The sequence below is a fragment of the Mchenga conophoros genome, linkage group LG1, assembly GCF_057382185.1.
Source record: "Mchenga conophoros isolate Kocher_MC1m ecotype Shallow Benthic linkage group LG1, M_conophoros_male_GT1.1, whole genome shotgun sequence".
NCBI lineage: Eukaryota > Metazoa > Chordata > Actinopteri > Cichliformes > Cichlidae > Mchenga > Mchenga conophoros.
In genome coordinates, this window is record NC_140526.1 from 13449418 (window position 1) to 13472682 (window position 23265).

Below are 23265 nucleotides of genomic sequence, written 5' to 3' on the forward strand. Positions count from 1 at the left end.
TTTTTGGGTGTAATTTATTGAGATGAGCAAAAGAGATATGATTTGGCACATTTAGAAAAGAACTTCAACACCAAAACAAGTTTGTTCATTAAGCCATTTAGATTCAGTTTAATTTCTTCTCCAAAAACGATTAAAGATGGGGGAAAATGAACAAAAAGAGAAACACATCAACTAAGCTGCAAATAGTCTTTCAAAAAGTAAAAAATAATGTACATTTCTTGAAAACATCCACTTTTTGCTACAATCATTGCAGTTTTTACAGAAAACGTAAGCCATTTTTCAACATACAACTACCTGACAAACACAGTATAACTTGGAAATTGCACCTTTATCTCAGTTTTTTTTTTTTTCAAAGCAACCAGAGAATGTATTAAAAGACAGGGCCATCTGAGGAAAAAGCCAAGATGTGTATAACATTACAGCGTCCTAAAGTATTGTACAATTCTGACAGCTTTTCACATTTCTTCAATTATTTCCAACCATCAACACCTGCTTTATAAAGTCAGAAAGTGCAGGAGAGCCAATACTAAAAGTAAGTAGGTGTCACTTGCACACCCAACAGGGCAGCTATTTGGTCCCATTCTCTAGGAGCTTAGTTAGCTGATGTGACTTTAAGCCCAACAGTTGGGAGCAGGTAGTGGCAGATGTAACTTAGCGTGGGTGGGTGGGGGGGAGACAAACTGTATTTTCTGGACCCAATTCAATAATTGTGAATCCTATCAGTATGAACTTGTAGGCTACAGTGGCGTGTACATTATCCATTGGTAAGACAGATGTGTAAAACCTTGGCTGGATGTTTTGAGGAAGGCCCAGAGTCATCACATGAATTAAAAGTGCATTTGCAGAATCATGAATATTAAAGTGCCCCAATTATACCCCAAGTTTTTTTGTTTGTTTGTCTTTTTATGTATATAATGGTTTTCAAAGTTACCGGGAGTTACACGTTCCCATAGAAAACACTCCTACTGAACTTCCTGAAACTTCTCCTTTGCAGGCCAGGCTTTCTTCAGTGACTTATCTATCACTATGGAGCACAGTGACACAGTACCAGCCTGGCTGTCTGACCCAGCTAAGCTAACCATGAGCAAAGTGCACCAAATGATCCAATGATGGCTACAAATCCCAATAAGATTAAATCCTTTCCATATTTTTTCTGGTTGTGCTGCCATATAACAAAAGTGAATATGAAAGTGTGATGCAAACAGAGCCCATCAAGTAAAGTAGGAATTCTCAAAGTAATTTTCAGCTAGTCGTACTGCACTGCTAAAATACTGATGCTATAGCAGCAATTTAAAAAAAAAAAGAAAAAAAAAAAAAAAAGCATTTACATAAGCAAGTTACAGAAAACAGATGTGTTGTGATTTCAGTTATTTACATATAAAATGATCATTCACAAAGAATGTCAGAACCTCTTCATAATGTGGCTAATACTTTATGTTGCTCTGTGTGTACTAAGCACGCCCTCACGTTCATAGTGCCATCTGACCAATCAGGACCATCTGGGATTTTCCTAACAAACTATTAAAGATATGAGGTAAGAAACAGTTCTGCAGCACTTCATAGTGCATGTGAGCCAATTCCTTCAGATACAAAGTAAACATTGCAGTTCCTAAGTGAGCATAATAGGGGCCCTTTTTCTTGCATTTTATTATATGTGCTATATCACATTCTTCCGAGTTTGTATTGTTATGTCTGAACTGTATGAATGCACTGGTTTTAATATAAAGCCTGGGTTTCCACACAGTCTCCAAGGGATACTATGCCACATGCTGCCATTACACTGAGGGTTAAAAAGATTACTGTTCGTCTTTATGAGTAGGAATAGTGACAGCGATATTCTTCTATGCTGTACCGTTACTCTGTACACAATGTTTGTTGCTCTCGACTGCTGTTACAAACAAAAGCATGACGTGTCATCTTTCATCCTCTGTGTTGACCGCTGCTGCGGGACATTCAGCCTAGATGGACCAGGGTCATGACAGTAGTGTACTCGTGCTGCAGGTTGTCCGTGTCAGTGTCACACAGTGTGTAGTCATCTTTTATGATTCGGTCGCAGCCAATCTCGCCGTTTCCAAACAGCCCAAAGAGCGGGGTGTTGGGGAACACCTTGCGGAAAGCATCTGCCTCGACATTGCTCTGGTTGTTGTAGTAGTTCTGCCCTCTCCCCACGCAGGCAAACATAAATCCCAGGGTGTTTTTCTCTGGAATTTTGGCTGCCTTTAGTCGTCGGATTGTGGCTTCAGCCGCTTTTGCGCTGATGACGTCTTCCTCCAACAGCACAGACGCCCCCTGAACTTTAGGCCCACTCAGGGCCAGGCCTATCACACCATATGAACCCTGGCTACAGCTACAGAGTGAGAGATCATGGAATGTGTGAGTATTGTAGAGTGCATACTGAAAAGGCTATTCATAATTTACCTCAGACACTACCAGTTAATTATCAAAATCAATTACATCCTATTGGTAGTGAGATAAAGGAGATACCCAATGGAGAAATATAGATGTCAAACTTCTGTTTTGAACAGCTAATATTTACCCTGTAGCAGTAGATCGTGATTGTTGTCTCTGAGTGGGGGCAGTCAATTATACTCTTGTATTTTTCCATATACAGACTGAAATACCATTTGATAAACTACCACAGGATCAGACCAAAAATATTTGCAGGAAATCCACTACTACATTTACCCCATAAAATATCTAGTTTACACTCGGGAAATTAACTCACCAGTATCTGGAAGGAGCGAAGGCATTCTCTACCAGGCCTCCAGCAATCAGAGCTTTGGTCTTCGAAAGCGGCTCTAGTATCTGGTTAAGGAAGCGTGCGCCTCCTGGTTTATATGCCTCATAGAAGAAAATCAGTATCACACGTAGCTCTGGGTTGTCAACTAGTCCTGGAAAGAAATAACAAAACAAAACATTAAAGATTTTATTGAAGTTTATATTATTGAATAACTAACAAGCAGGTAGTCGATGCTTACCTGCTTCTTTAAGGGCTGTCGGGGAGATGGTTCTCTTACAAAAGTGAAAAGGCTGGATCTGGACACCCTCAATAGCTGGAAGCATGATTGCAAAGCCAGCTCCCCCATCTTGGTACTCCTGGGGAGGGTTGCTGCAAGAGCCGCTGGGTGTCACTGTACAGAGAGCCAATCATGAAGCACCATAAAAGTATACGTTTTTATGCATGTTTTAATGGATTATTTGTTAACCAGCATCAGCAGCATTGTTTATCCTTATACTTAGTTATAGATGTACTGAAAACTCAAATGTTTAAAAAAGAAAAAAAATATTGAGCAGAGGTATGACACAAGAGGAAACCAGTGGTGACCTACTAATGAAGGAAACAACCCTTAAAGCTTTACAGTTTTTGACAATTGATATTACCATCAATAGAACCAAAGAAGAAATTAACTAAAGCCACCTCAAGGAAATTCTCTTTCATTTTTCATTTGAAGTGAGAAGTTCACCAAATGTATCTAAAGTTTCAAAGAGTCACCATCTAGTGGCTATGAGAGGAACTGCAGCTGGTAGTGGATTCAGCACTGAACTGGGTGTGTGCTACAGGGGTGAGAACAGTTTTAAACATAGAACCAATGTTTAAGTGTTACTACACAAACTCTCAGCCTTATCTGATTAAAGATCTAATTTAGTTGAATTAGCTGGGCGTGTTGACCCTGTGGTGACCTTAGGCTACTATATCACAAAATGCGAGTGTTATCACAAACGGCTGAGGCTTCCATTAAACCTGATAGACGATGGGAGCCTGATAAGCCATCATCTTGAGGAAAGAGAACATGGCTGATGGAGTGGCACTTCTGCAGAGGGTTGTGATTATATAGAGAAATGGGGAGCACAGCATCAGGCAGACTAGGCAATCTATCAGCGAGAGAGGCACAGAGATGCAAGCCACCAGTGGTACTTTCTAACTAGGCAGCAGTGGTGGGGATTAATGCGAGTCCTCCCTGCTGATATATGAAGTATTCTCCTTGAATATGCTTGAAAAGTGGTTAGCTTTCATATTTAGAGCATGGTAGTATATTAACCAAAAGCCACATTTGTATCATGATAGCTTTGAAACTCATTAAAAATAATAGTGTTTTATATCAAATCACATGATTTATTTTGGTTTGAGGGGGAAATTTTATTTTCTTCCTCATAAATGAAGAAATATGAGAGACAGAAATAAGGAACACTTACAGACTATTCCTGGTGTAGCAACGCCCATGACATCACAGCCTCTGGGGAAGAGCTCGTTCAGTTCTGCGTCGAGACTGTTGCGACTCTTTTTTGCTTCAGTGGGGAAAAAAACATGTTAATGAGAAGAAAGGCCACACAAGTGTACTACTGTGGAAACACTTTACGTTGTGATTAATACCATTAGGGCAGCATGTGATATATGTCCATTTTGTTTTATAGCATGACGATTCCAAACATACAGTCTGAATGACAAAGTATTAGCCATAGCAACAAAGTGGACTAAGAGTCTCCATGTCCCCAACTGCTCTGCTGCAGGGCTCTTTGCCCACCTTGTTGTTCAAAACTTTTGGGGATCTGGGTTTTGGTTTTGGAATTTTCTTTCACTATATTTACACTGTACAGACTTTACTTATTCTTTTAAAAGCAACTGAAGACATTTTTTATTTATACAGATAAGATTTTGACTCGCTGGTTTATGTTTTATTCTATTATGCTTTATATTGTTTTTGATATGGCTTTTTATTTTTTGTACTTCATCGTAAACAAGTCCTGACTTGTGTCCAGTTTGTTTGACACCGCTGAAATTGCTCCTTAATAGTACACAGATTATAAACTGACTAGTCTATTAATATTATTTAGAATATCCCATCATAAAATGAATTTTTGATTTGACTAAATAATAAACAATACGAAAACACTACGGATGCCATATAAGTGACACATCATATACTATCATTTACAGGAGTGTGCACGGAGCCTGAGGAAAAAAGCCTTGGTTAACAAAGATAAGTAAGCATCAAAATAGTTTTTTCTAAGCACAGCACACATTTTTCCCCTAGTGACCACCACCTGCTAATGAAAAATGTGTATTCCCCAACCAGTTGCAAGTAGTTATGGGAGACTGCTAGCAGTCGCTAAAAAAACAAAAAAAACAAATCAAGTCTTTAAAGCCTTGTTCATGGCGGCCCAGAGACCAGTCAGTCAGTGACCCCCTCCTGATAACCAGCAGTCACCAGTGAAATAATGTATTCCACAACTAGTTGGTGAATGGTTGCTGAAAGTTCTTGACACTCGCTATCATAAAATTGGCCACAAAGAAGTTAACAGCTCTGCTCCAAAAACCTTGTTGTAATTGTTCTGGTGACTAGCAGGTTACTGTAGTCGCAGTAGTAGTAGTTTGCATAGAAGACGAAGACTTGTCTGTCAGAATTTCCAAAATACTTACCAGGCAGTAGTGAAACTGTAACACAAACCATAAAAAGAAATGCTTTTCTCTGTTAAAGTCACCATTTTCATTGGTTTCAGGGGTAATGCACAACTTCCATGCAAACTAGGGCAATCACAACAAGGTTTGTGGTGCAATTTCACCCAGTGAGTGCAAGCAATCACACGCCAACCTGTTGTGGAATACACAGTTTTTCCCTATGGACGGGAAAGGTTGCCATTGGCATCAAGCGATCTCTAGGCCTGTGTGACTAATGGGAGAGGAGACAGAAGATAGTGGACCTAAATCCATAAAAGAACTGTAATTAAGTTATCTAAGATGCTTTGAACAGCTTCATTTGAGAAACTGGGCAGGTTTTTCACCTTTCAAAAACTGTTCAGGGTGCAACAGTTTTAAAGTTTTCTAGAATTCAAATAACAATGTTCTCTGTATGCTCTCTTCAAACAAACGCTTCTAAAAAACATGTGCAACGTTGTCTATATGGATAGAATAGGTGCACCTCAAATATCATTTCAAGGAAGTATGGCAGGTAATTAAAGATACCAAACAAACACTAGCCTGCAAATGTTTATACAAACAGACTTACTGTTACAAAATGACACTAAAATAAGCTCTTATTAGAAGTACTTATTTATAGAATATGTTGTAAAGACACTTCTGCTTTCCTAGAGGATTATGCATTTGCACCTTGCAGTTAAGTCAATAATAATGTATGAGAGAGTTGTGCCTTAAGGGAAGTATACAGTTTACAAAAGAAATATATTTTGTACCAACCTTTGTTCTGTTTGTAGCAAAAGGCTCCTCCATTGAGGATCTCAGAGTCTGCCATTACCAGAACTGTTTTAGGCAGCAGGTATACTTTCTGTAAAATTATTTGAATTAGAGTTTTTAGAAAAAAAACAGTTCCTGATCATACCCTCCTGAGAACCAAACAATAAAGTCTCTTTTAGCTTAACTTTTTTTTGTGTGATATCCTGCCTCTTTGGAGCTAAAAGAGGTTACACAAGCACATGAGATATCATTGGAAAGGCCACGATGTCCTCTATTCAGTACATCAGGACATAGTAGGGTAGTTCAAATAAGTCAAAAGATATAGACCAAAAACAACCCTCCATTACAGAGAACATAAGTGAATAGGCTGGGTCTCAGGAGGATATGTATAACACAAAGTTCATATCATAGCAATCTTAGTAGCATAAAGGCTACATATCTTTTGAGATTCTCCACTTCAACTTGAAATCTTTAATACTGCTTGCACGTGCGCATTTGTGATGCTCTTTGGATTTTCTCCATTGTGTCAAAAATGCAACCCTATAACTTAAATTCTATGTTGGGGTTGAGGATGAAGTTGTAAGTAGCCAAATCTATCAGGTAAGGTGACCACAGTTCAGATTGTTTGGTGCAAATGTTCTCCCTGAGACACCTCTGGACGTTACAGAGAAATTCTCTGAGGTATGCATAATAAGGAAGGTTCCTGGCTTGATGCAACACCTTTTTGCTTGAAGACAGCAGGGTGTTCCAGGGAGGACAGCAGGTTGGTGCCTGCTTATAGCAGGAGATCTAGCTCGCACCAATGTGACAAGAAAGGAGGGGGTGGGGTCAGTTTGATACAGATGTTAATGTACGGCCTTTATACAAGTGTGAGGCCCATGGTGAACTCTCGGGAAGTGTTTGAAATAAAGCTGAACAAATTTTTTGCGCGATGGATAGCTTACTCAAGGAGTGGGTAGCATATAGGGTACTGGTATGCTGTTTTAAAACTATTAACCAAGAGCTGTCTACTCACATTTATCTTTAACGTTTTCATTTAGTGTCACTAATTATTTAAATACCATTCTATGAGAGTTTTAAAGTTTACCTCCACTTCTTCGGCTAAGATGCTATTGAGGGCATGGGACTCCGTGCTGGGATGTCCAGAGGCCGACACCCAGGTCAGCTGTTGCTGAGTCCTAAGCACTCTGCGAGCACAGTTTCTCCAGAGTCTGCACACACTGAAACGGTAAAAGATAAACTCTGTCTCACTTGCTGACCAGGTACAATCGCTTAGTTAAAAAAAAGAAAGAAAGACTCAGCTCGTCTTTATATCCAGGCAGAGTAGCTGAAAGCAAGCCCTTGATTAGAGTCCAACAGACAATAACAACCGCTAGGCTAGCTGCTGCTTTAGCTCTTCCGTAAGTTTTTGCGTCGGAGTTTCACTTCTATCGGCGGCCATTAGCGTTAGCTCACAGTGATGCGTACAAAGATCAACCACCTACCTCGCGAGCTGGAGAAGCGATTTGGTTGGTATGAACGTAAGAATCCTCTCAACCACTTCCGCAACATTGCTGAGTACGTACTCTGCCTTAGAATCCGGAAAAAAATCAACAAAATCTGAGTTCTCGCTCATGTTTCGCTCTGTAGTAGTCGTGAGACTCACAACACAGACTCCAACTACGAACTTCGACCCCTGCACTCCCACCGCTGTAGAGGGATAGCCTGTTTATTGGCGCCTCCCTGCGGCGAGGAGGAACTATAGCAGTTAAGGCACCCCTACAGGCAAGTGAAAATCTTTCACTTTGATCCAACACATAATCAAACCTTAAATAATTGGATGATAAAGATGATTTAATTTATTTTTATTAAAGGTACAATTCGGGCATTTTCATCTCTAGACCCATATGCCTTTGGATGAGAGCTGTAACAACAAGTTTAGGGAGGTCCAGTTGCCTTTTTCCCCCCCAAGCTAGAAAAGTTTAATCTTGTGTTTGCCTTTGCATGTTGAGATGGCATCAAGAAAACTTTTTTTTTTAACACTACTATGCAAATTTCTTGAGTAACCCTTTATTTCTTTAAATTTTGCTAGGAAAATGAGAAACAGCCTGAACTCTTGTATGTAAACTTTCTTGAAGTGGTTTTCAGAGTTCTCCAGGTTTCTTGATGATCCCACACTTCTTCAATAATGTTCAAGTCCAGGTTCTGAGGATTCATCACTCCAAGACCTTGACTCCTTGGAAGCAGGCAGTCAAGGTCTTGGGGGAAACTCAAGCTTCTTTCTTCCAAGAACAATTAACAATTGCAACAGCCAGGTTGATTCGCATATTTATTTATGATTTGTACATCTCCAAGATAAAAAACAAAAATGAGTGTTTCAAAAAGAAAACACCTACATAGATAAGTACGCCACAAGTATTTAGTTTGCTTAGTTGAAACAATATAATGAGTTTCGCTACTGTGCTAAGAATTCCTTCCTTGCTAAACTGGAAGAGAATATCACTTACAGTGAATACATTTTTACAATACAAAACGAAACTAACACATAAGCAACTTTACAAAAGTACACATAATAAAAGTCCCTTTCATAACCTTGGCTTAAATTATGGCTTCATTCATGACGATCATGTGCAGTATATTCCCCAAAAAAGTGCAAATTCCCCACACGTACATGTAAACAATTAAAGATGTACAGTAAACTTTAAATGACCTTTGACTACAGTGCATAAAGGAAACTGTAGATGAGCTTCTAACTTGCGCAGCGCTTGTGTCTTCAAGATGCCACGGTCAGAGGAGACAAACACAAGCTCCAGCTTTGCGTGTAGCAGTCATAGTCATATGGGAGCCAGCCATATTCAGAGCAGATGAGGCAATGTGAGGAGGGGAACAGAGCTAGGTCAAAGGTTAACCATCTCCATTAGAGTATGATCCAGCATCTGCTTTATGCTCAGGCCCTCTTCTTTAGCACGTGTGAGTTTATCTGTTAATATAGCATTGCATCAGTTAAAATCCAAAAAAAAAGAAAGAAAAACAGTTGCAAGAGACACAGAATATAGTCAGACAAAGGTTTACCTCAGGTACAGTGACAAACATATGCTGGATATCGTTACATACCCCAGTATTTTTTTTTTTTTCCCCCCAGTAAGAGGTCAGCACTTATTAGCGGAGTCGATATCCTCAAGTTATTTAGATTTTCTGATATAACTAATCAGATTTGAACTTTTATTTAAAGTATACTAGAAATAGTAAAAACTCACACTATTGACAGGGCTGTGGTCAAGAATGGACGTGGTGAGTTTATGCAAGGGGGGGGGGGGAAAGCTTTCCTTTTTTGTAATATATGATTTGGCAGTGGAATTGACCAAAGTATAAAACCCTAGCACTTTTGAGGAAAAAACTGAAAACTCTTCTAAGCACTAATAATTGTCTCCTTTTACTATTGGACCAGTATCACTTTACTTTTATTGTATATGCACACTCCACGTCCTTTTTTCTTCCCCATTCACTTAGACAAATTACTGACAGATCATACAGGGGGTACTGTGAAATCTGTTATTCACATCTTCCTTACCGCCAACACTTCCTTGTTGCTACAGGTGAATCATATGATCAATCTCCTCCTGTGCTACGATTAACAAACAGTTCGCCGCTAAATAAAACTGCACACCTTTTCTTTGAAGTTCTCTTTATCCAGCTACACTGTTTTGGCTTAAGCTGCTATGTCCTGAGGATATATAATGAAACTAAATGTTGCTTGCCTTGCTTTAAGCATCACAAGGCAAGCAACATCTTGCCTTGTGATGCTTAAAGCGCCCCAAAATAAACATTGGGAAAAATTCAGCTGGAATGTTTCTTTCCTGAAGTCACAACCCAATTATTTGGCACTTTTAGCATCGCAAGGTGAGCACCATGTAGTTTTATTATATTCTTGGAGAAGGCAGACATCTCTACAGATAACTATGAGGTTTGTGGGAACAGTTCCCAACAAAGCACTTCGCTCTCAGACTGCAGGCTTACTTGTTGTTCCTAGAATTTCTAAAAGTAGAATGGGAGACAGAGCCTTCAGATATCTGGCTCCTCTCCTATCAAATGAGCTCCCAGTTGAAGTTTGGGAAAAAAACTCTTTACTTTTAAGATTACATTTGAAAAACAAAATTATTTTGAATAAAGCTTTAGTTATTTATACTGCTACAAGTTAAGGCTGCTGGAGGACGTCCAATGATGCACTCAGGATTTCTTCACTTCCCTCTTCACCCCTGATGCATTTACATGCCACTATTGTATACCATTATTTTTCCATCTAGTCTCTCTTGGTGCGTTTAGTCATCTTTCTCCTCACACCCCAACCAATCACAGTATGCTGTCATCCTCCCCAAGATCTCCCTGTTAAAAGACAGTTCCTTTTCCCTATTGTCACAGAGTGCTTCCTCAAAGGGAATTGTTTGATTGTTGGGGTTTCCCTCTAATCTTCAGGGCCTTTACATTATAATATTTAGTGCTTTAGGTGACTGCTGCTGTAAACTAGTGCTACATAATTGAATTTATTAAATTATTGCAATTCATAATTAAAATGTGAATGCTTCGCTGAAATGCTACAAGTAAAAACTACACACCTGTCCAACCATCCATCTCACCCAAGTACAAAAAGGAAAATCTGGGTATAATCCAAGTAATTTTAAAAGTGATGATATTTGTTCAGTCCATTGCAATATTCCAAGGCCTCCTTTTCATGGATAGAAGCACATATTGCAGACCAGATTTCAATTATGTAGCCCTGACAATAACTGAGAAAATATATCAACTGAATTTCGTCCCTCTCCTGAACCTGTGTAACCTTCCACTTGAAGCAGTTATTGGAACATGCATGTGAAAATCTCTCACTTGTATTCCCACTTTTTTGAAAGCGTAACTTGTTTTGTTTTTAAGACATAACTGCTGCTGTGTATAGTTATTTAAATAAACAGTACAACAACATTCCTGGTGACTGGAATTTCAGAAACATTAAAGCATACAAGATTCCCTTCCAGTTTATGCCTCGTTTAGAGCTACTCTCAGTTCATTGGTGAGAAGACGATTTTTCTCAAGCTGCTTGTATAGGTGGTCTTGACAGTCAGAAAGCAGGTAGGAGAAAAAGGAAAGACAAAGAAAGGAGGTTAGTATAAAGAGTGACGCTTTGAAGGTAATCACAAAATAAGTTTGTTGATTTCCTGACCTAATGAACACAGAAGGCTCAAGAAATATGTTTTTGTTTTTTTAAAGACAGTCATAAGCCTGCCATCTTGGCTAACCACAGAAAACTCACACACACTACTGGTTTTACAAACACTGTTTCCTTTTCACTGCTTATTAATTACTTAGACTAGAATGATAAGACTGCAACCACCTTGGGATTAGTTAGGGGACAAAACAACACACACTCACAAATAGAAAAATAATGATGATGCACATGTTTGTACTGGATCTTTTTGCATCTAGCTGCAGCAGCCACTTTCAATCACCAGAGAACTGCAGAGGTCACCTGATGGGAGTTAACCTGGTCCAACTCTGACTGCAGACAGTTTGTGCAGCCTGTACCAATGAACACATCTTATCTGCGCAACAATGTCACCTCATTGAAGCAGTGGACTTGACTCAACCGGTTGGCACCTAGTTGAACTCTGTGTATATTCCTATATAAAGGGAACATTGCAGAGCATGTAATTCTACAGTTAAATTGCCATTCTGTAGCAACTATGTCACCATTTGTGGGGAACTTTCTATTTCTACTTTAAATCTATGAGGTTCGATCTGCATGCAATTAGTTCATGTGAACTACTGTGACTATGACATAAGACATTTGGGCCACCCCAAACAGCCTTACAATTTTGTGGCCAATCCCATTCGAGTTTCAATAGATTTAATTTAGCAAGTGAAACTAAACAAATCTTATCCTACTCAATTGTTTATAATTTACAGTCGCATTTCTCTGCAATAGCCCCTGTGACTGTATTAGCATTCTTTAAATTAAAGAATTAAAAATAAATAAATAAATAAATAAATAAAATAAAATAAAATAAAATAAATAGTAGTAGTTTTAGTGACCATGTCTGCCAATACTGGCTTGGAGTCTAGTTGATTTGCTATTTAGACCTACAATATGAGGAGTGTTTATTTTTTGGTTTTATTTTTTTGGCTACGTTCACATCTGCAAACACTCAATGAGTATTGAAAATGTTAACTTGCTATTTCTAAAGTACATCAACTGCATTTAACTACAGCTGAATCTGAAGGTGTGAGGAAGCCTTAAAACAATAAAATATAACTAAAGATATAAAATCCCCAATCAGCTGATTAAAAAATTGAATACAATTCACTGCCACTACAAGTAACTCAGGAGTTTATTCAAAAGCTACTAAACAGTATAAATTAACACAAAGAAGGTAAAACAATAACAAAAAAGGACAAATGGAAATGAAGAAGCATTGCGAGAGAAAAAGAAAAGGATGACATAGATGGAAAAATGTTTATTTTATATAAAGCAATGTGGCTCAAAGGTCTGAAAGACAGATGGACAAATGTACTCCAGCAGCCAAGGCCCAATGTGCAGTACTGCCAGGGCAGTAAAGAAATAAATAGACAAAGGAGACAGAAAGTAGGGCTGTGCTGCACAGGAGAGAAAGGATGATGCTCAAGCAGCTTCTGGAGTGAAGAGTGTGAGAATTTAGCTGTGAACAAAAACAAAAGAACAAAAATGTTGGAGGGAGAAATAAAAGAATGAAAACATATGACATGAGAGAGAAAAATGGATGCAGAACTAAGAGAACTGAGACAGGGAACAAGCTCTACTAAGTAAGCACTCATGTTAAAAGGTCTGCAAAAAAAATTGTATTAAAATATATATATTTTTTAAAAGAAATCAAACATGATTAGGTCACTCATAAATTAGTGTTAGACAAGCACGGAAGGATTTAAAGTTGTAGTTTAGCAGAGTTAAGTCACGGCACTCAAACATGCCACAAGAGGGCGCTACTGTATGTTGTTGCTGTGGTTAAGGAGATAAAGCTCTAAGACAGCACGGAAACAAGCGTGTTGTGAATTACATGGAAGTCATGTCGTTGAGGGCGTGGTCCAGCTCCTCGCTGATGGCCTTGTACTTCAGTTTCTGGGCATACAGCTCATCTATAGAGTTGTAATTATTATAGAGTGGCAGTGAGGGGGCAGTGAACAGAAAAATAACAGCGTCAAGAAATGAAAGCCAAAAGAAAATGCAAACTGAGGAACTGAAATAAAAAGGCAGGACAGAAATAGGAAGGAACATGAACAGCTGCTGACACAGTGTCAAATTCCTGAGGAGTCACCGAGAAACTGCCTCACATGTTCCGTGACCCTGTGAACACTTCTCGGGGCTAGCTGGCCTTGAACGCTCAATACACCACCATGCCAAACTGTACTGCAGTGAGAAATGTTGATGCTAACATGAATCATATCATGGCAGGTTCTGCTTATTAGTTTTGTTTTTCTTCTGGCAGACAACTGACAGTGTAGATATTTGTCCTGGGAATTATTTAACAACCTGCTGACCAGATAAATACCTCAAACAGCCCCACATGAGAGATTTGCCTTTTATTAGTTTCCCTTTCAGAAACCAGGACTCTACTTTAGACGAAGACTTGTAACTGGGTTGCTTTTTGCATCAATAAATTTTGTAATAAGAGTAACAGATGTTTGCTTATATGGAAAATGAACATGAAACGCTGCACCAAAGACTAAAAACCAAGTGTAAAACATTCATACCCTCAAGGTCATCAATGGTCTTCTCCAGCTTGGCAACTGATCTCTCAGCGAACTCGGCACGGGTCTCAGCCTATGTGGAGGACAGCAATAAAACATTGGTAATGTAAACCTCCTAATGGAAATTAATAACCACAGCCCCAGAGGAAAGGAAGCCCTTAAGTATGAGTAAAAAATATATACACACACACAGCATATTTATTCAATTAAGTAATGCAATCGATTCAATCTTCAGTTTCAAGAGAAGCTTCTATTTAAAATTTAATTTAGGATACATAAACGTATGACTCACTGATAACTCTAACTCACCTCCTTTAGCCTGTCTGTCAGGACCTTGATCTCCTCCTCGTACTTGTCCTCCTTCTGTGAGTACTGTGGTTACATACACAGGGCAGAGTCACTCAAATATACAAAACATGAAAATGCAACAAAAATAAGTTTCAAACAAACTTTATAGGTTTATACTATGAATATTTGTCAATAATCTTACCTTTTCTGCCTGGGCCTCCAGAGACTTCAGGTTGTTCTGCACAGTTTTCAGCTCCTCCTCAAGCTCAGAGCATTTGCTGCAGAGTTATGGTGTGATTAAACACGTAGAGAAAAACCACAGAAAGCAAGAGAGGTGTGAGGAAAATGTGATCATTACCTCTCAGACAGCTCAGCACGCTCTTCTGTACGTTCCAAGTCACCCTCAATGATCACCAGCTTACGGGCAACCTGAAGTCACAACTCCTTAAGTTTAGTCCCACACTAGCTTAACACATTAGTGCATCCTATACTGGTCAGACATGTCAAGCATTGCATCAAAGTAAATAACTGAACAATTGTCAAAGTTCAGGGTGCACTGAACAGCTGAGAAACTCGCCTCCTCATATTTGCGGTCAGCCTCCTCAGCGATGTGTTTGGCCTCCTTCAGCTGGATCTCCTGCAGCTCCATCTTCTCCTCGTCCTTCATTGCCCTGTTCTCAATGACCTTCATGCCTCTGAGGGAAGGGAAGTGGTATAAGGTGAGTCTTAGTAATGTTTACACTATGCGTCATAGAGGAACAGGAAATTCCACTCTTAAAAGAAACATTTAGTGCAAAGCATATGGATCATACCAATACCTTGTATTAGTGAAGTAGAGATAAAATTAGAGAGAGAGAGAGACCACTACATGACTATATGGACAAAGTGTCTAAATACTTAACACACATCCTCATCTGTCATGTTCTGCCAAGCACATGGCAACTGTCTGAGAGGATAAGGATGAATTGAATACCAAATGAAGCACAACACAAAATCATGGGCATGAACCGGAATAACGTTCTATTAAATTTCCACAGGTGTGGATTAGCCACTGATCAGGAGCTATGCATTTTCGATCATAAAGAAACAGTAACCATCTCAATATTATAATATTACACAAAGCAACAATTAAATTAAATGCAATTATTTAAATACCTGCACATTTGTGAAGAGTGATACAATACAACTTCAAGCCACCGGTGGCAGCAGTGAGCCCAATCTTAAGTGACACTCAAAGAGCATGTGTCATGTGCAAATGTTTGGTTTTATAATATAATAAAGTTTAGCAAAATCCAGTATTAAAGCGCTTCATACTTAAATTTCCATTTATGTTTAATGCTTTTAACTCACCTGTTCTCAGCTGCATTTGAATAAAGCACCAAATCCACACTGTTTAACTTTTAAGCTTAAATTTCAAAACTTACATTTTAACTACTGATTTTATTTACCTTTCCTTCCTCTTTTTTCCAGTTTAAATCATGCTTTCTGTTTTTTAATGTCTCTGTAAAGCACTTTGAATCACCTTGCTGTTGAATTGTGCTATATAAATAAACTTGCCTTGTAAAAGTTAGCAACAACAAGAGACTCAACGCAGGATTTTCTTTTCCGAGCTTGTCTTAACCCTTCTTTGTCACCCTTTTTCCATTACAGTACTCTGCAAATGAGTATGAATAATATAAGAGGGGTGGGAGAGCGGTGCCCGTTTAGTGCCAGTTTTCCAGATGCAAAATACCCACCTCTCGCTCTCATCAGCAGCCTTCTCAGCCTCCTCCAGCTTGGTCAGAGCTGTGGCCAGACGCTCCTGAGCACGGTCCAACTCCTCCTCAACCAGCTGGATACGTCTGTTCAGGGAAGCTACATCACCCTCAGCCTAGGAGAGCACAACACCAGTCATCTACAGGCACAACAAGTTTATTCATTTAACTGAAATTCGTGTGTTATGTTTGGCTCTGCAGGCTTTCAGCTGCTGTGAGATCTTAGGCAGATAAAATAACTCATGCTCTCCCTGGAGAGATTGGCCTGGGTCAGCTTGTCCAATAGAGGGATGCAGGTTGTTTATGTACATTTTCCAACACCAGTTAAAGAGTGTGCGTCATTTCTCTTTTTCTAACACATTTTATTCTAACCTTTTTTTTTTGGTTAGAATACAACAGGATTTCTTAAAGGAGACAAACTTATCCACCCTCTCTGGCGTTTTCCCAGCCAAACCTGTAATTTCGTGGCTCGCTGTGATTTAGTCTTAAACAAATTAGCTAAACGGCTACGTTTTGTTATGTCGCAAGGTGGATAAATGGAGGTCCCTGTGCCTAAACTAGCCAGTCACACAAGGGAGGGCTTTATCTCACTGGACCTGCGGTGTTGCGGGGCTGCTGTGCCGTTAGCTTACTTGAAAAGGACCGTTTTGTTTATTCGGGATCTACCGGGTGGAGTCCTTTCGCATCCACCCATCCCTTACTCACATCCATCGGTGGGCTAATTTCAAACTCGCCAACCTGCTACCTGTTTTCGACCATATACCGAGGCGGTCTGGGCCTACTTAGCAACCATGCTTTTTGACCAGATTTACTCCTAATGCTCTGGGCTCCCCGGGGACTAATTGCCTTATAGAGTCATTAGCCGCTTACTGCTTCCCTCGCACTCCTCTCCTGGTTCAGGTCCCGCTGTAGTAACGCCGCCCGGTCCTCCGCCGCATCGGCCTGCTCCTGCAATGACTTGATTTTCTTTTTCACCGCTTCCAGGGAGCTCCCACCGGCCATTTTTTTGCTCTGTTTGTCTCAGCTAAGCTAGTTTTCTCTCCGTTTTTTGCGTGCTTCCCCACACGCAGACACAAGCACACTTGGAGATGCGGCGCGTTTGATCCCTGCCCCCACCGCCTTTAATCAACCGCTGATGAGGATTGGGACGTGCCACCAACCCCGGAAGTAACTCATTTTACTCGAAAATAGTTGAATAAATTTAGTGAACTGAATATGTGGATCATAATTATTAGTAATGGTCTTTTAAAATATTTATCAAGCCATTTTAATGCTTTTTGGCTACGACAAAACTACATTATGAACCAGTTAGTTTAAGTGCGTCCCCTACTGCTAATTTGAGCTAAGCCTTTCAAAATCACAGTTCCAAACATCAACTTAATCTAAAGACAGCAAGAGAGTGCCTTAAATCACTTATACACACATAATACACACATTATAAGTTTAATTATTCGGACAGTGTTATTAATGTTCTCGATATTCATAATTGTGCTAATTAGACCTGCAGAACTTTGTCTTCCTGCACTAAACTGGCTTAAAGAGCACAGAAGACACCCATGCTCTATTGTAGTCTATAATATTCAAATATATTGCTATGTTTATACTCTGTCATTAAATCAGTCAACATGAGTCTATCTCACGGATGTTAAAAATTTTGTTGCTGCTGCTGACGTCGTCTCTGCTCCTGACGTCATCAATTAGGCTTTATTGGCGTAAGAATGAACGCTGCCAATAAACTGGTAATTTCATCTGGGTTGAGTATAACCGCGGAGTACGTTCTGTGGCCAACAGGGCCACAAATCTGTCAAAATGCACTTCATAATATGCTTGTAAAATACACGACTGAAATCAGACACTGGCCCTCAGATTCGTCCAAATGGTGGTGGAACGCAACGGTAAGCCAGTGAGCTGTGACTTTACCTTATACAGCACAAGAGCTAAATTTAACTATCCATATATTCTTATGAAGCCCAAAACTCTCTTATAATTGATTAATGCATAACTTAAGCATTAGGGTGTCTGTTTCATGGCTGGTGATCTTAGTTTCCAGACGGGACTCAAAAGGAGTGTATCAAGGTCATATCATTAGGCAGTGGGTGCGCCAAATGGGTTCCTTCGGCCCAAACTCACATCTGTGGCTTTCTTCTCTGCGAGCTCCAATTTCTCCTGGGCCTCCTTCAGGGCTTCAGAGTATTTGTCCAACTCATCCTCAGTTGCCTTCAGCTTCTTCTGCAGTGCTACCAGGTCATCCTCAAGCTGGTACGCAGAGAAACGAGAAGATTTTTATTTACGTGAGGATGATTTTCTCAGATTAATTCTCAACACAAACAACGCGGAATCAAAACACGCTTTTATTAATTAAAAAAGGGACACACACATATATATTTGTTACTAAACGAATGAATTTCTATTAAAAGACTATTATTTCTATTAATTCTATTAATTACTATTATTTAAGGATTTCTTAAATGATAATAATAATGGATTGGATTTATATAGCGCTTTTCAAGGCACCCAAAGCGCTTTACAATAACACTATTCATTCACTCTCCCATTCATACACTGGTGGAGGCAAGCTACAGTTGTAGCCACAGCTGCCCTGGGGCATCGGCCCAGGGTAGCTGTGGCTAGGTAAAGTGGGAGGTAAAGTGTCTTGTCAGTAAGGTAAAGTGTCTTGCCCAAGGACACAACGACCAGGACAGAGAGCCCAGGGATCGAACCGGCGACCTTCCGGTTACAGATGCGATTCCCAACCCCCTGAGCCAAGGTCGCCCTTGAAATTGATATTTATCTCATTGCTTAACAGCATAACTAATGAATAAAGGATCCAACTAGAAATGTGCAGTTTCCAATCGTGCCAACCTCATGCAGTCAACATATGGAGTAAAGAAACGCTAAAAGAAAAGCTATTTTTAAGGTTATTATTTAAAAGTGATTTTTTTTAAATCAAATAATAATCCTCAGTGGGAGATCATCGGAAAGAATCATGCAGCGCCTTGCGCAACGTGCCAATGGCACTGCTGCGTAAAAGCATCAGAGCGAGTTTCACACTGGATGCCGACCTGTTTGCTTCTGTCCTCAGATGCTTTCTTATCTGACTCGGCCTGCTCAGCTCTGTCCAAGGCATTCTCCTTGTCGAGCTTGAGCATCTGCATCTTCTTCTTGATGGCATCCATGGCTGGTTAGTGTCGGCGGTCTCTGCGTAAACCAAACAAAAGAAACTGAATGAAGGGATCGGAGCGTCTGGACCACTCTGAACGCCAAGCTGGAGTGCGAGCTCGGTTAGTCTGTAGTGAGTCAAATATGTATTTTGGCTGGGCAGTTACTGGATACCGAATACAGTTTCGGAATGAACTACAGCTGCTTGCCAACGTGGAGACCCTTCTTTTTTTCCTAAATCTCTTCACTGATTCGCTCTTCCGAGACATTTGACCACTTCTATGACTATACATGGGGTACAGACGTCAGGAAGGCACTACCCTCTCACAGCAAGACGTCCACTCCTGTTTCTAACACCTTCCAAGTGGAAGTAAAGTGTCAGGACTCAAAGAGTAGTTCTCTGAGGGGGGTTATTTGGAATAAATGCGTTGGTAATGACGACTCAGTTAGCACCCAGAAGGATAAGCCACAAACTACAATACATGTGAGAAAATGTACATTTAAGACATCAACTGACGTTTATCCTATAATTATTTTAAAACCTACTTTTTACACAACAGAGCCAAACTGCATCCACCAAACTGGGCCAAAACCACATTTTTTATACCTTTCCAAAGCACTTTGTGGTTGTTTTTGCCTTAAAATTTGCTATATAAATCAATTTTACTTACTTGCTTACTTAATCAAACATTTTGTTCTGTATCCAGAAATAAACACTTAAAGAATTATGGTACCAGTTCTTGCATCAAAGCTATTCCCACAAAACAAATATATCTGATTGGTTAAGCCCCTGCAAAAGTTTTTCTCCCCTGGAGGGCTGTCATATTAGCCAGTATGGCTTGTTTGCTGCTCAGGGATCATTTCAGCAGCTCCCTTACAACATAGTTCAACATCCAAGCAGCAACCAGATAGGCTTTGCTTTCGGTAGAGTTCTATCATCAAGCCTGTCCAACTCTTCTCTGAGCTAATACATGCAAGATAATTCCAGCTCAGATTTGCCACAGTGGGTACAGTGGTGTGGACATACAGAAGCTCTGGAATTTCAACATCACCCCCTCCCTGCGCCTTAGTGAGAGTTCACACAGCCACTGGCACTGCTGCAGCTGTCACACACAACATACAGTCAGGACGGTTGAGGAATGATATTTTAACCTACTGTTGACTACAGTGATTGATTATTTGCATGTAAGAAGAACTGGACCCGAAAAAGAAAGTTGTGTAATACTGTATGAACATCATTGACCTCGTCTTACATCGTAACAAATAACAAAGCATTCTAAGAATATTTTGTCATCTCCTACTCGCCTTGTCCCTTATGCTATTTGTTGAGTGCATATTTTGGAATCTTGGTGCTTGGACAGCACCTGCTGGACTCTGTCCATGACCCCATACTCTTTACAGTCTGACTTTCAGAAGAGAGGCATCAAACACTTTTTAAACAAGCAAAGCACAAGCTCACCAAATGATTCACTGATACTGTATTTGATAAACCACAATTTTATTATGTGAATGATTGTTAGTTCACATGCTTAAAGAAGAGATTACAAGATCATTAAATAATTATGGTAAAATCTTGATGTTTTTAATTCTCTCCCTTTATCTCTGTGATGTACCTTTGCATTTTATTTTGTTGGTGATCTGGCCTGAAATCCTTCCTGTGGAGCTTTATTAAGGCAGTCAGCTGTCACTGTGTTGTCATTCTGCCATGTGTTTGTGGACAGTTCAGCAGCCAGGCAGGCATACCAGTCATACACAGAGATCAGAGAGGCTCAGGGTGCAATCCATGTCACCCTAGCACCCTGGATAGATAGAGAGACGAACATCGTCACATTGTACCTGTCCAACAAATAATGATTTCTTCAGGTTAGGTTAAGGGAATTTGAATCATGAGACAGAAATGTATTAATTTGATAATTAAGAATGATGTATTTTTTATTTCTTCTGATTTTAGCAAATATAGCTATTTTCCTCCATGGCCTTGATACACAGACAACATTTTCAGCCATTTTGCTATCAGCCAAAGTGATCATTTTCTTAATCACTTGGGTCCTTTTGACCTTTTGTTTTTACCACCAGACCTAAAATTAGCAGCACCATGGCTCAGTGTTTAGCACTACTCCCTCACAGCAAGAGGTTCCTGGGTTTGAACCTTCTGTGTGGGGGTTTGTACATTCTGTCATGTATGCATGGGTATGCACTAAAAGATGCATGCTCAGTTAATGGTTCCTGTCTGGGTCCAGGACACACATAGATAATTAATCCGAAAAGTTTCAGTTCAAAAAAGACTTTTAAAAAATGTCACTATTTAAATTATATATTAAATGAGTGCTGTCAAACCTGTTAAAGCTTTAAGGCAGACAGGTGTGATAACTGAATCAAACCTCAGTGTTTCCAGAAGTCCCTACATGCAAAGAAGTGCATGGCCTTGTTACCATTATGTCGCAGTCCTGTGAAGAGCCGCATGTGAACTTTAAATGCTGCATGTCTGTGAAGGTTCTCAGTCATCCAGGTCATCGTAGTCAAAGGAGCTTGCAAAGAAAAGCGTCTGGACTTCTTTAAGTTGCTTGAAGACGTTTCACCTCTCATCCGAGAAGCTTCTTCAGTTCTAAGGTCAAATGGTGGAGAGTCTGGCTGATTGGGACCCACACCCAGTTTCACACCTTGGCTCAGGCGATTAGAGGATCATCAGGGGGTCCTTTTGTCCCTCTGTGGGGGGTCACTCCCACTAGGTTTATATCTGGGACTCTCCACCATTTGACCTTAGAACTGAAGAAGCTTCTCGGATGAGAGGTGAAATGTCTTCAAGCAACTTAAAGAAGTCCAGACGCTTTTCTTTGCAAGCTCCTTTGACTTTAAATGCTGCAATTTCATTTCATTAAGTGGTGATTGCTTAAGACCTGTTTGCTGTTGCGAGGCGCTCATAAATCTAAACGCACTATGATTGAAAGATCAGCCGGGCTTATGCGCCATCTTGTAATTGACTTCTTTTATTTATGTACTTTTGTAACGCCAAAGGTATTCAGCAGTGTTTTTACAGTTTGGTGTCAGACCACAAATATAAACTTCGTCACAGATCTGTTGAGACAGCTGTGTAAGGAGCTCCCTGACAAACAAAAATAATAAAATATGGGAGTCTGGTGATGATATCACTGTGAATGTCTAGACTGGAATTTCTCACTTCCTCCTCAATAATTAAAAGATACCCACACATACTGCTGGCGTTTCACTTAAACCTGGTGAGACAAACTTAATGAAGCTCATCAAAAGGGTTTAGACAGATTCACATGTGAGGCCGTGCAAATGAAGGAGTGTGTATGAGTGTGCAGCGTTCTCATCACGGTAATCCATTTTAGTGCATCGGTGGAATAACACCACAAAAACCAGCTGATCTGACCCTAATCTTTTTATTGAAAAGAAAAGGTGAACGTGAGGTAGTGAATGTAGAGAGATGGGATGAAAGAGCAGATGAGAAGAAGGAGATCAAGATGCCGTTTGTCCCCAAGGCACCGCTAACTAACGACGGGTAATCTTACATTGAGCACAACTGAAGCGTCAAGACTTGCTATATAGCATGCTGTAGTCATCAGTAACTGTAGCTGACTTCAATTATAATTAGATTTAGGACATAAAAATAATGGATGAGCTGTCTTCTATCACCTGCTTGTCCACATTAAATGCAATGCCCTCGTCCTTTCAGCCAGGGTTTTTGCTGTCTTGTCCACAGCCAACAGGGCCTCTTGTTACAAGTCAGACCCACTGTTAACAGAAATGTTTTAGCAGCTACACAGTTTCAGATTTGTGCCAGATAGAAAAACACGAGGTATTTGCTTTAAAAGCTGATTTAGTGAGAAAATATCAGGGAAAAAAAGGACTCCAGGCTTTAAAACAGTGCCAGGAGCAGCTGTGTCACTGCAATTGACTTTGCCTCCTCAAATTTTAGTGCTGGACAAATTTAGCATAGGCTTCATTTTATAGTCCAGACTCAATATAGAGTCAGGTTTAGTGCTGACTCAGAAATACCAACTTGTCCTGACACAGACACTTAAAGAGACCTTGTTTGTTCGCCAGAAGTTACCCCTCTTGTTATTCACTTAGAGTGGTTTCACATTCTGCAGCTCCAACATC

General features: G+C 39.9%; 2 protein-coding genes across 8 annotated transcripts; both read right to left on the reverse strand.

Moving 5' to 3' along the window:
• Positions 1–80: 80 nt before the first annotated feature.
• fbxo22 (F-box protein 22) lies at positions 81–7860 on the reverse strand. Its single transcript, XM_085266683.1, has 7 exons — positions 7675–7860; positions 7278–7410; positions 6194–6281; positions 4195–4287; positions 2979–3131; positions 2726–2891; positions 81–2347 (listed from the first exon to the last, which is right to left on the reverse strand). The coding sequence occupies exons 1-7, from the start codon at positions 7803–7805 to the stop codon at positions 1954–1956; spliced, it is 1158 nt and encodes a 385-aa protein (XP_085122809.1). The 5' UTR covers positions 7806–7860; the 3' UTR covers positions 81–1953.
• A 625-nt stretch (positions 7861–8485) lies between these two features.
• Positions 8486–19309, reverse strand: LOC146583065 (tropomyosin alpha-1 chain-like). Of its 7 annotated transcripts, XM_085266696.1 has the most exons (10): positions 19044–19305; positions 18112–18237; positions 15964–16097; positions 14805–14922; positions 14586–14656; positions 14430–14505; positions 14249–14311; positions 13943–14012; positions 13249–13327; positions 12658–12873 (listed from the first exon to the last, which is right to left on the reverse strand). In XM_085266696.1, the coding sequence occupies exons 1-10, from the start codon at positions 19155–19157 to the stop codon at positions 12870–12872; spliced, it is 855 nt and encodes a 284-aa protein (XP_085122822.1). In that variant the 5' UTR covers positions 19158–19305; the 3' UTR covers positions 12658–12869. The 7 variants fall into 7 exon arrangements, with proteins under 7 accessions (XP_085122834.1, XP_085122863.1, XP_085122837.1 ...); XM_085266708.1 differs by lacking the exons at positions 12658–12873; positions 13249–13327 and adding an exon at positions 8486–9149 and having other exon boundaries at positions 19044–19308; XM_085266711.1 differs by lacking the exons at positions 12658–12873; positions 13249–13327 and adding an exon at positions 9492–11271 and having other exon boundaries at positions 19044–19309.
• Positions 19310–23265: the final 3956 nt, after the last annotated feature.

Coding starts and splice junctions, on each gene's coding strand:
- fbxo22 (XM_085266683.1), bottom strand. CDS start 7,805: ATGAGCGAGAACTCAGATTTTGTTGATTTTTTTCCGGATTCTAAGGCA. Junction 4,288..6,193: donor TTGCTACAAACAGAACAAAG/GTTGGTACAAAA, acceptor TCCCCACTGAAG/CAAAAAAGAGTCGCAACAGT. Junction 3,132..4,194: donor TGCTACACCAGGAATAGTCT/GTAAGTGTTCCT, acceptor CTCTCTGTACAG/TGACACCCAGCGGCTCTTGC.
- LOC146583065 (XM_085266708.1), bottom strand. CDS start 19,157: ATGGATGCCATCAAGAAGAAGATGCAGATGCTCAAGCTCGACAAGGAG. Junction 18,238..19,043: donor CTGAGGACAGAAGCAAACAG/GTCGGCATCCAG, acceptor TCTGCGTACCAG/CTTGAGGATGACCTGGTAGC. Junction 14,657..14,804: donor CTGACCGCAAATATGAGGAG/GCGAGTTTCTCA, acceptor TTGTGACTTCAG/GTTGCCCGTAAGCTGGTGAT.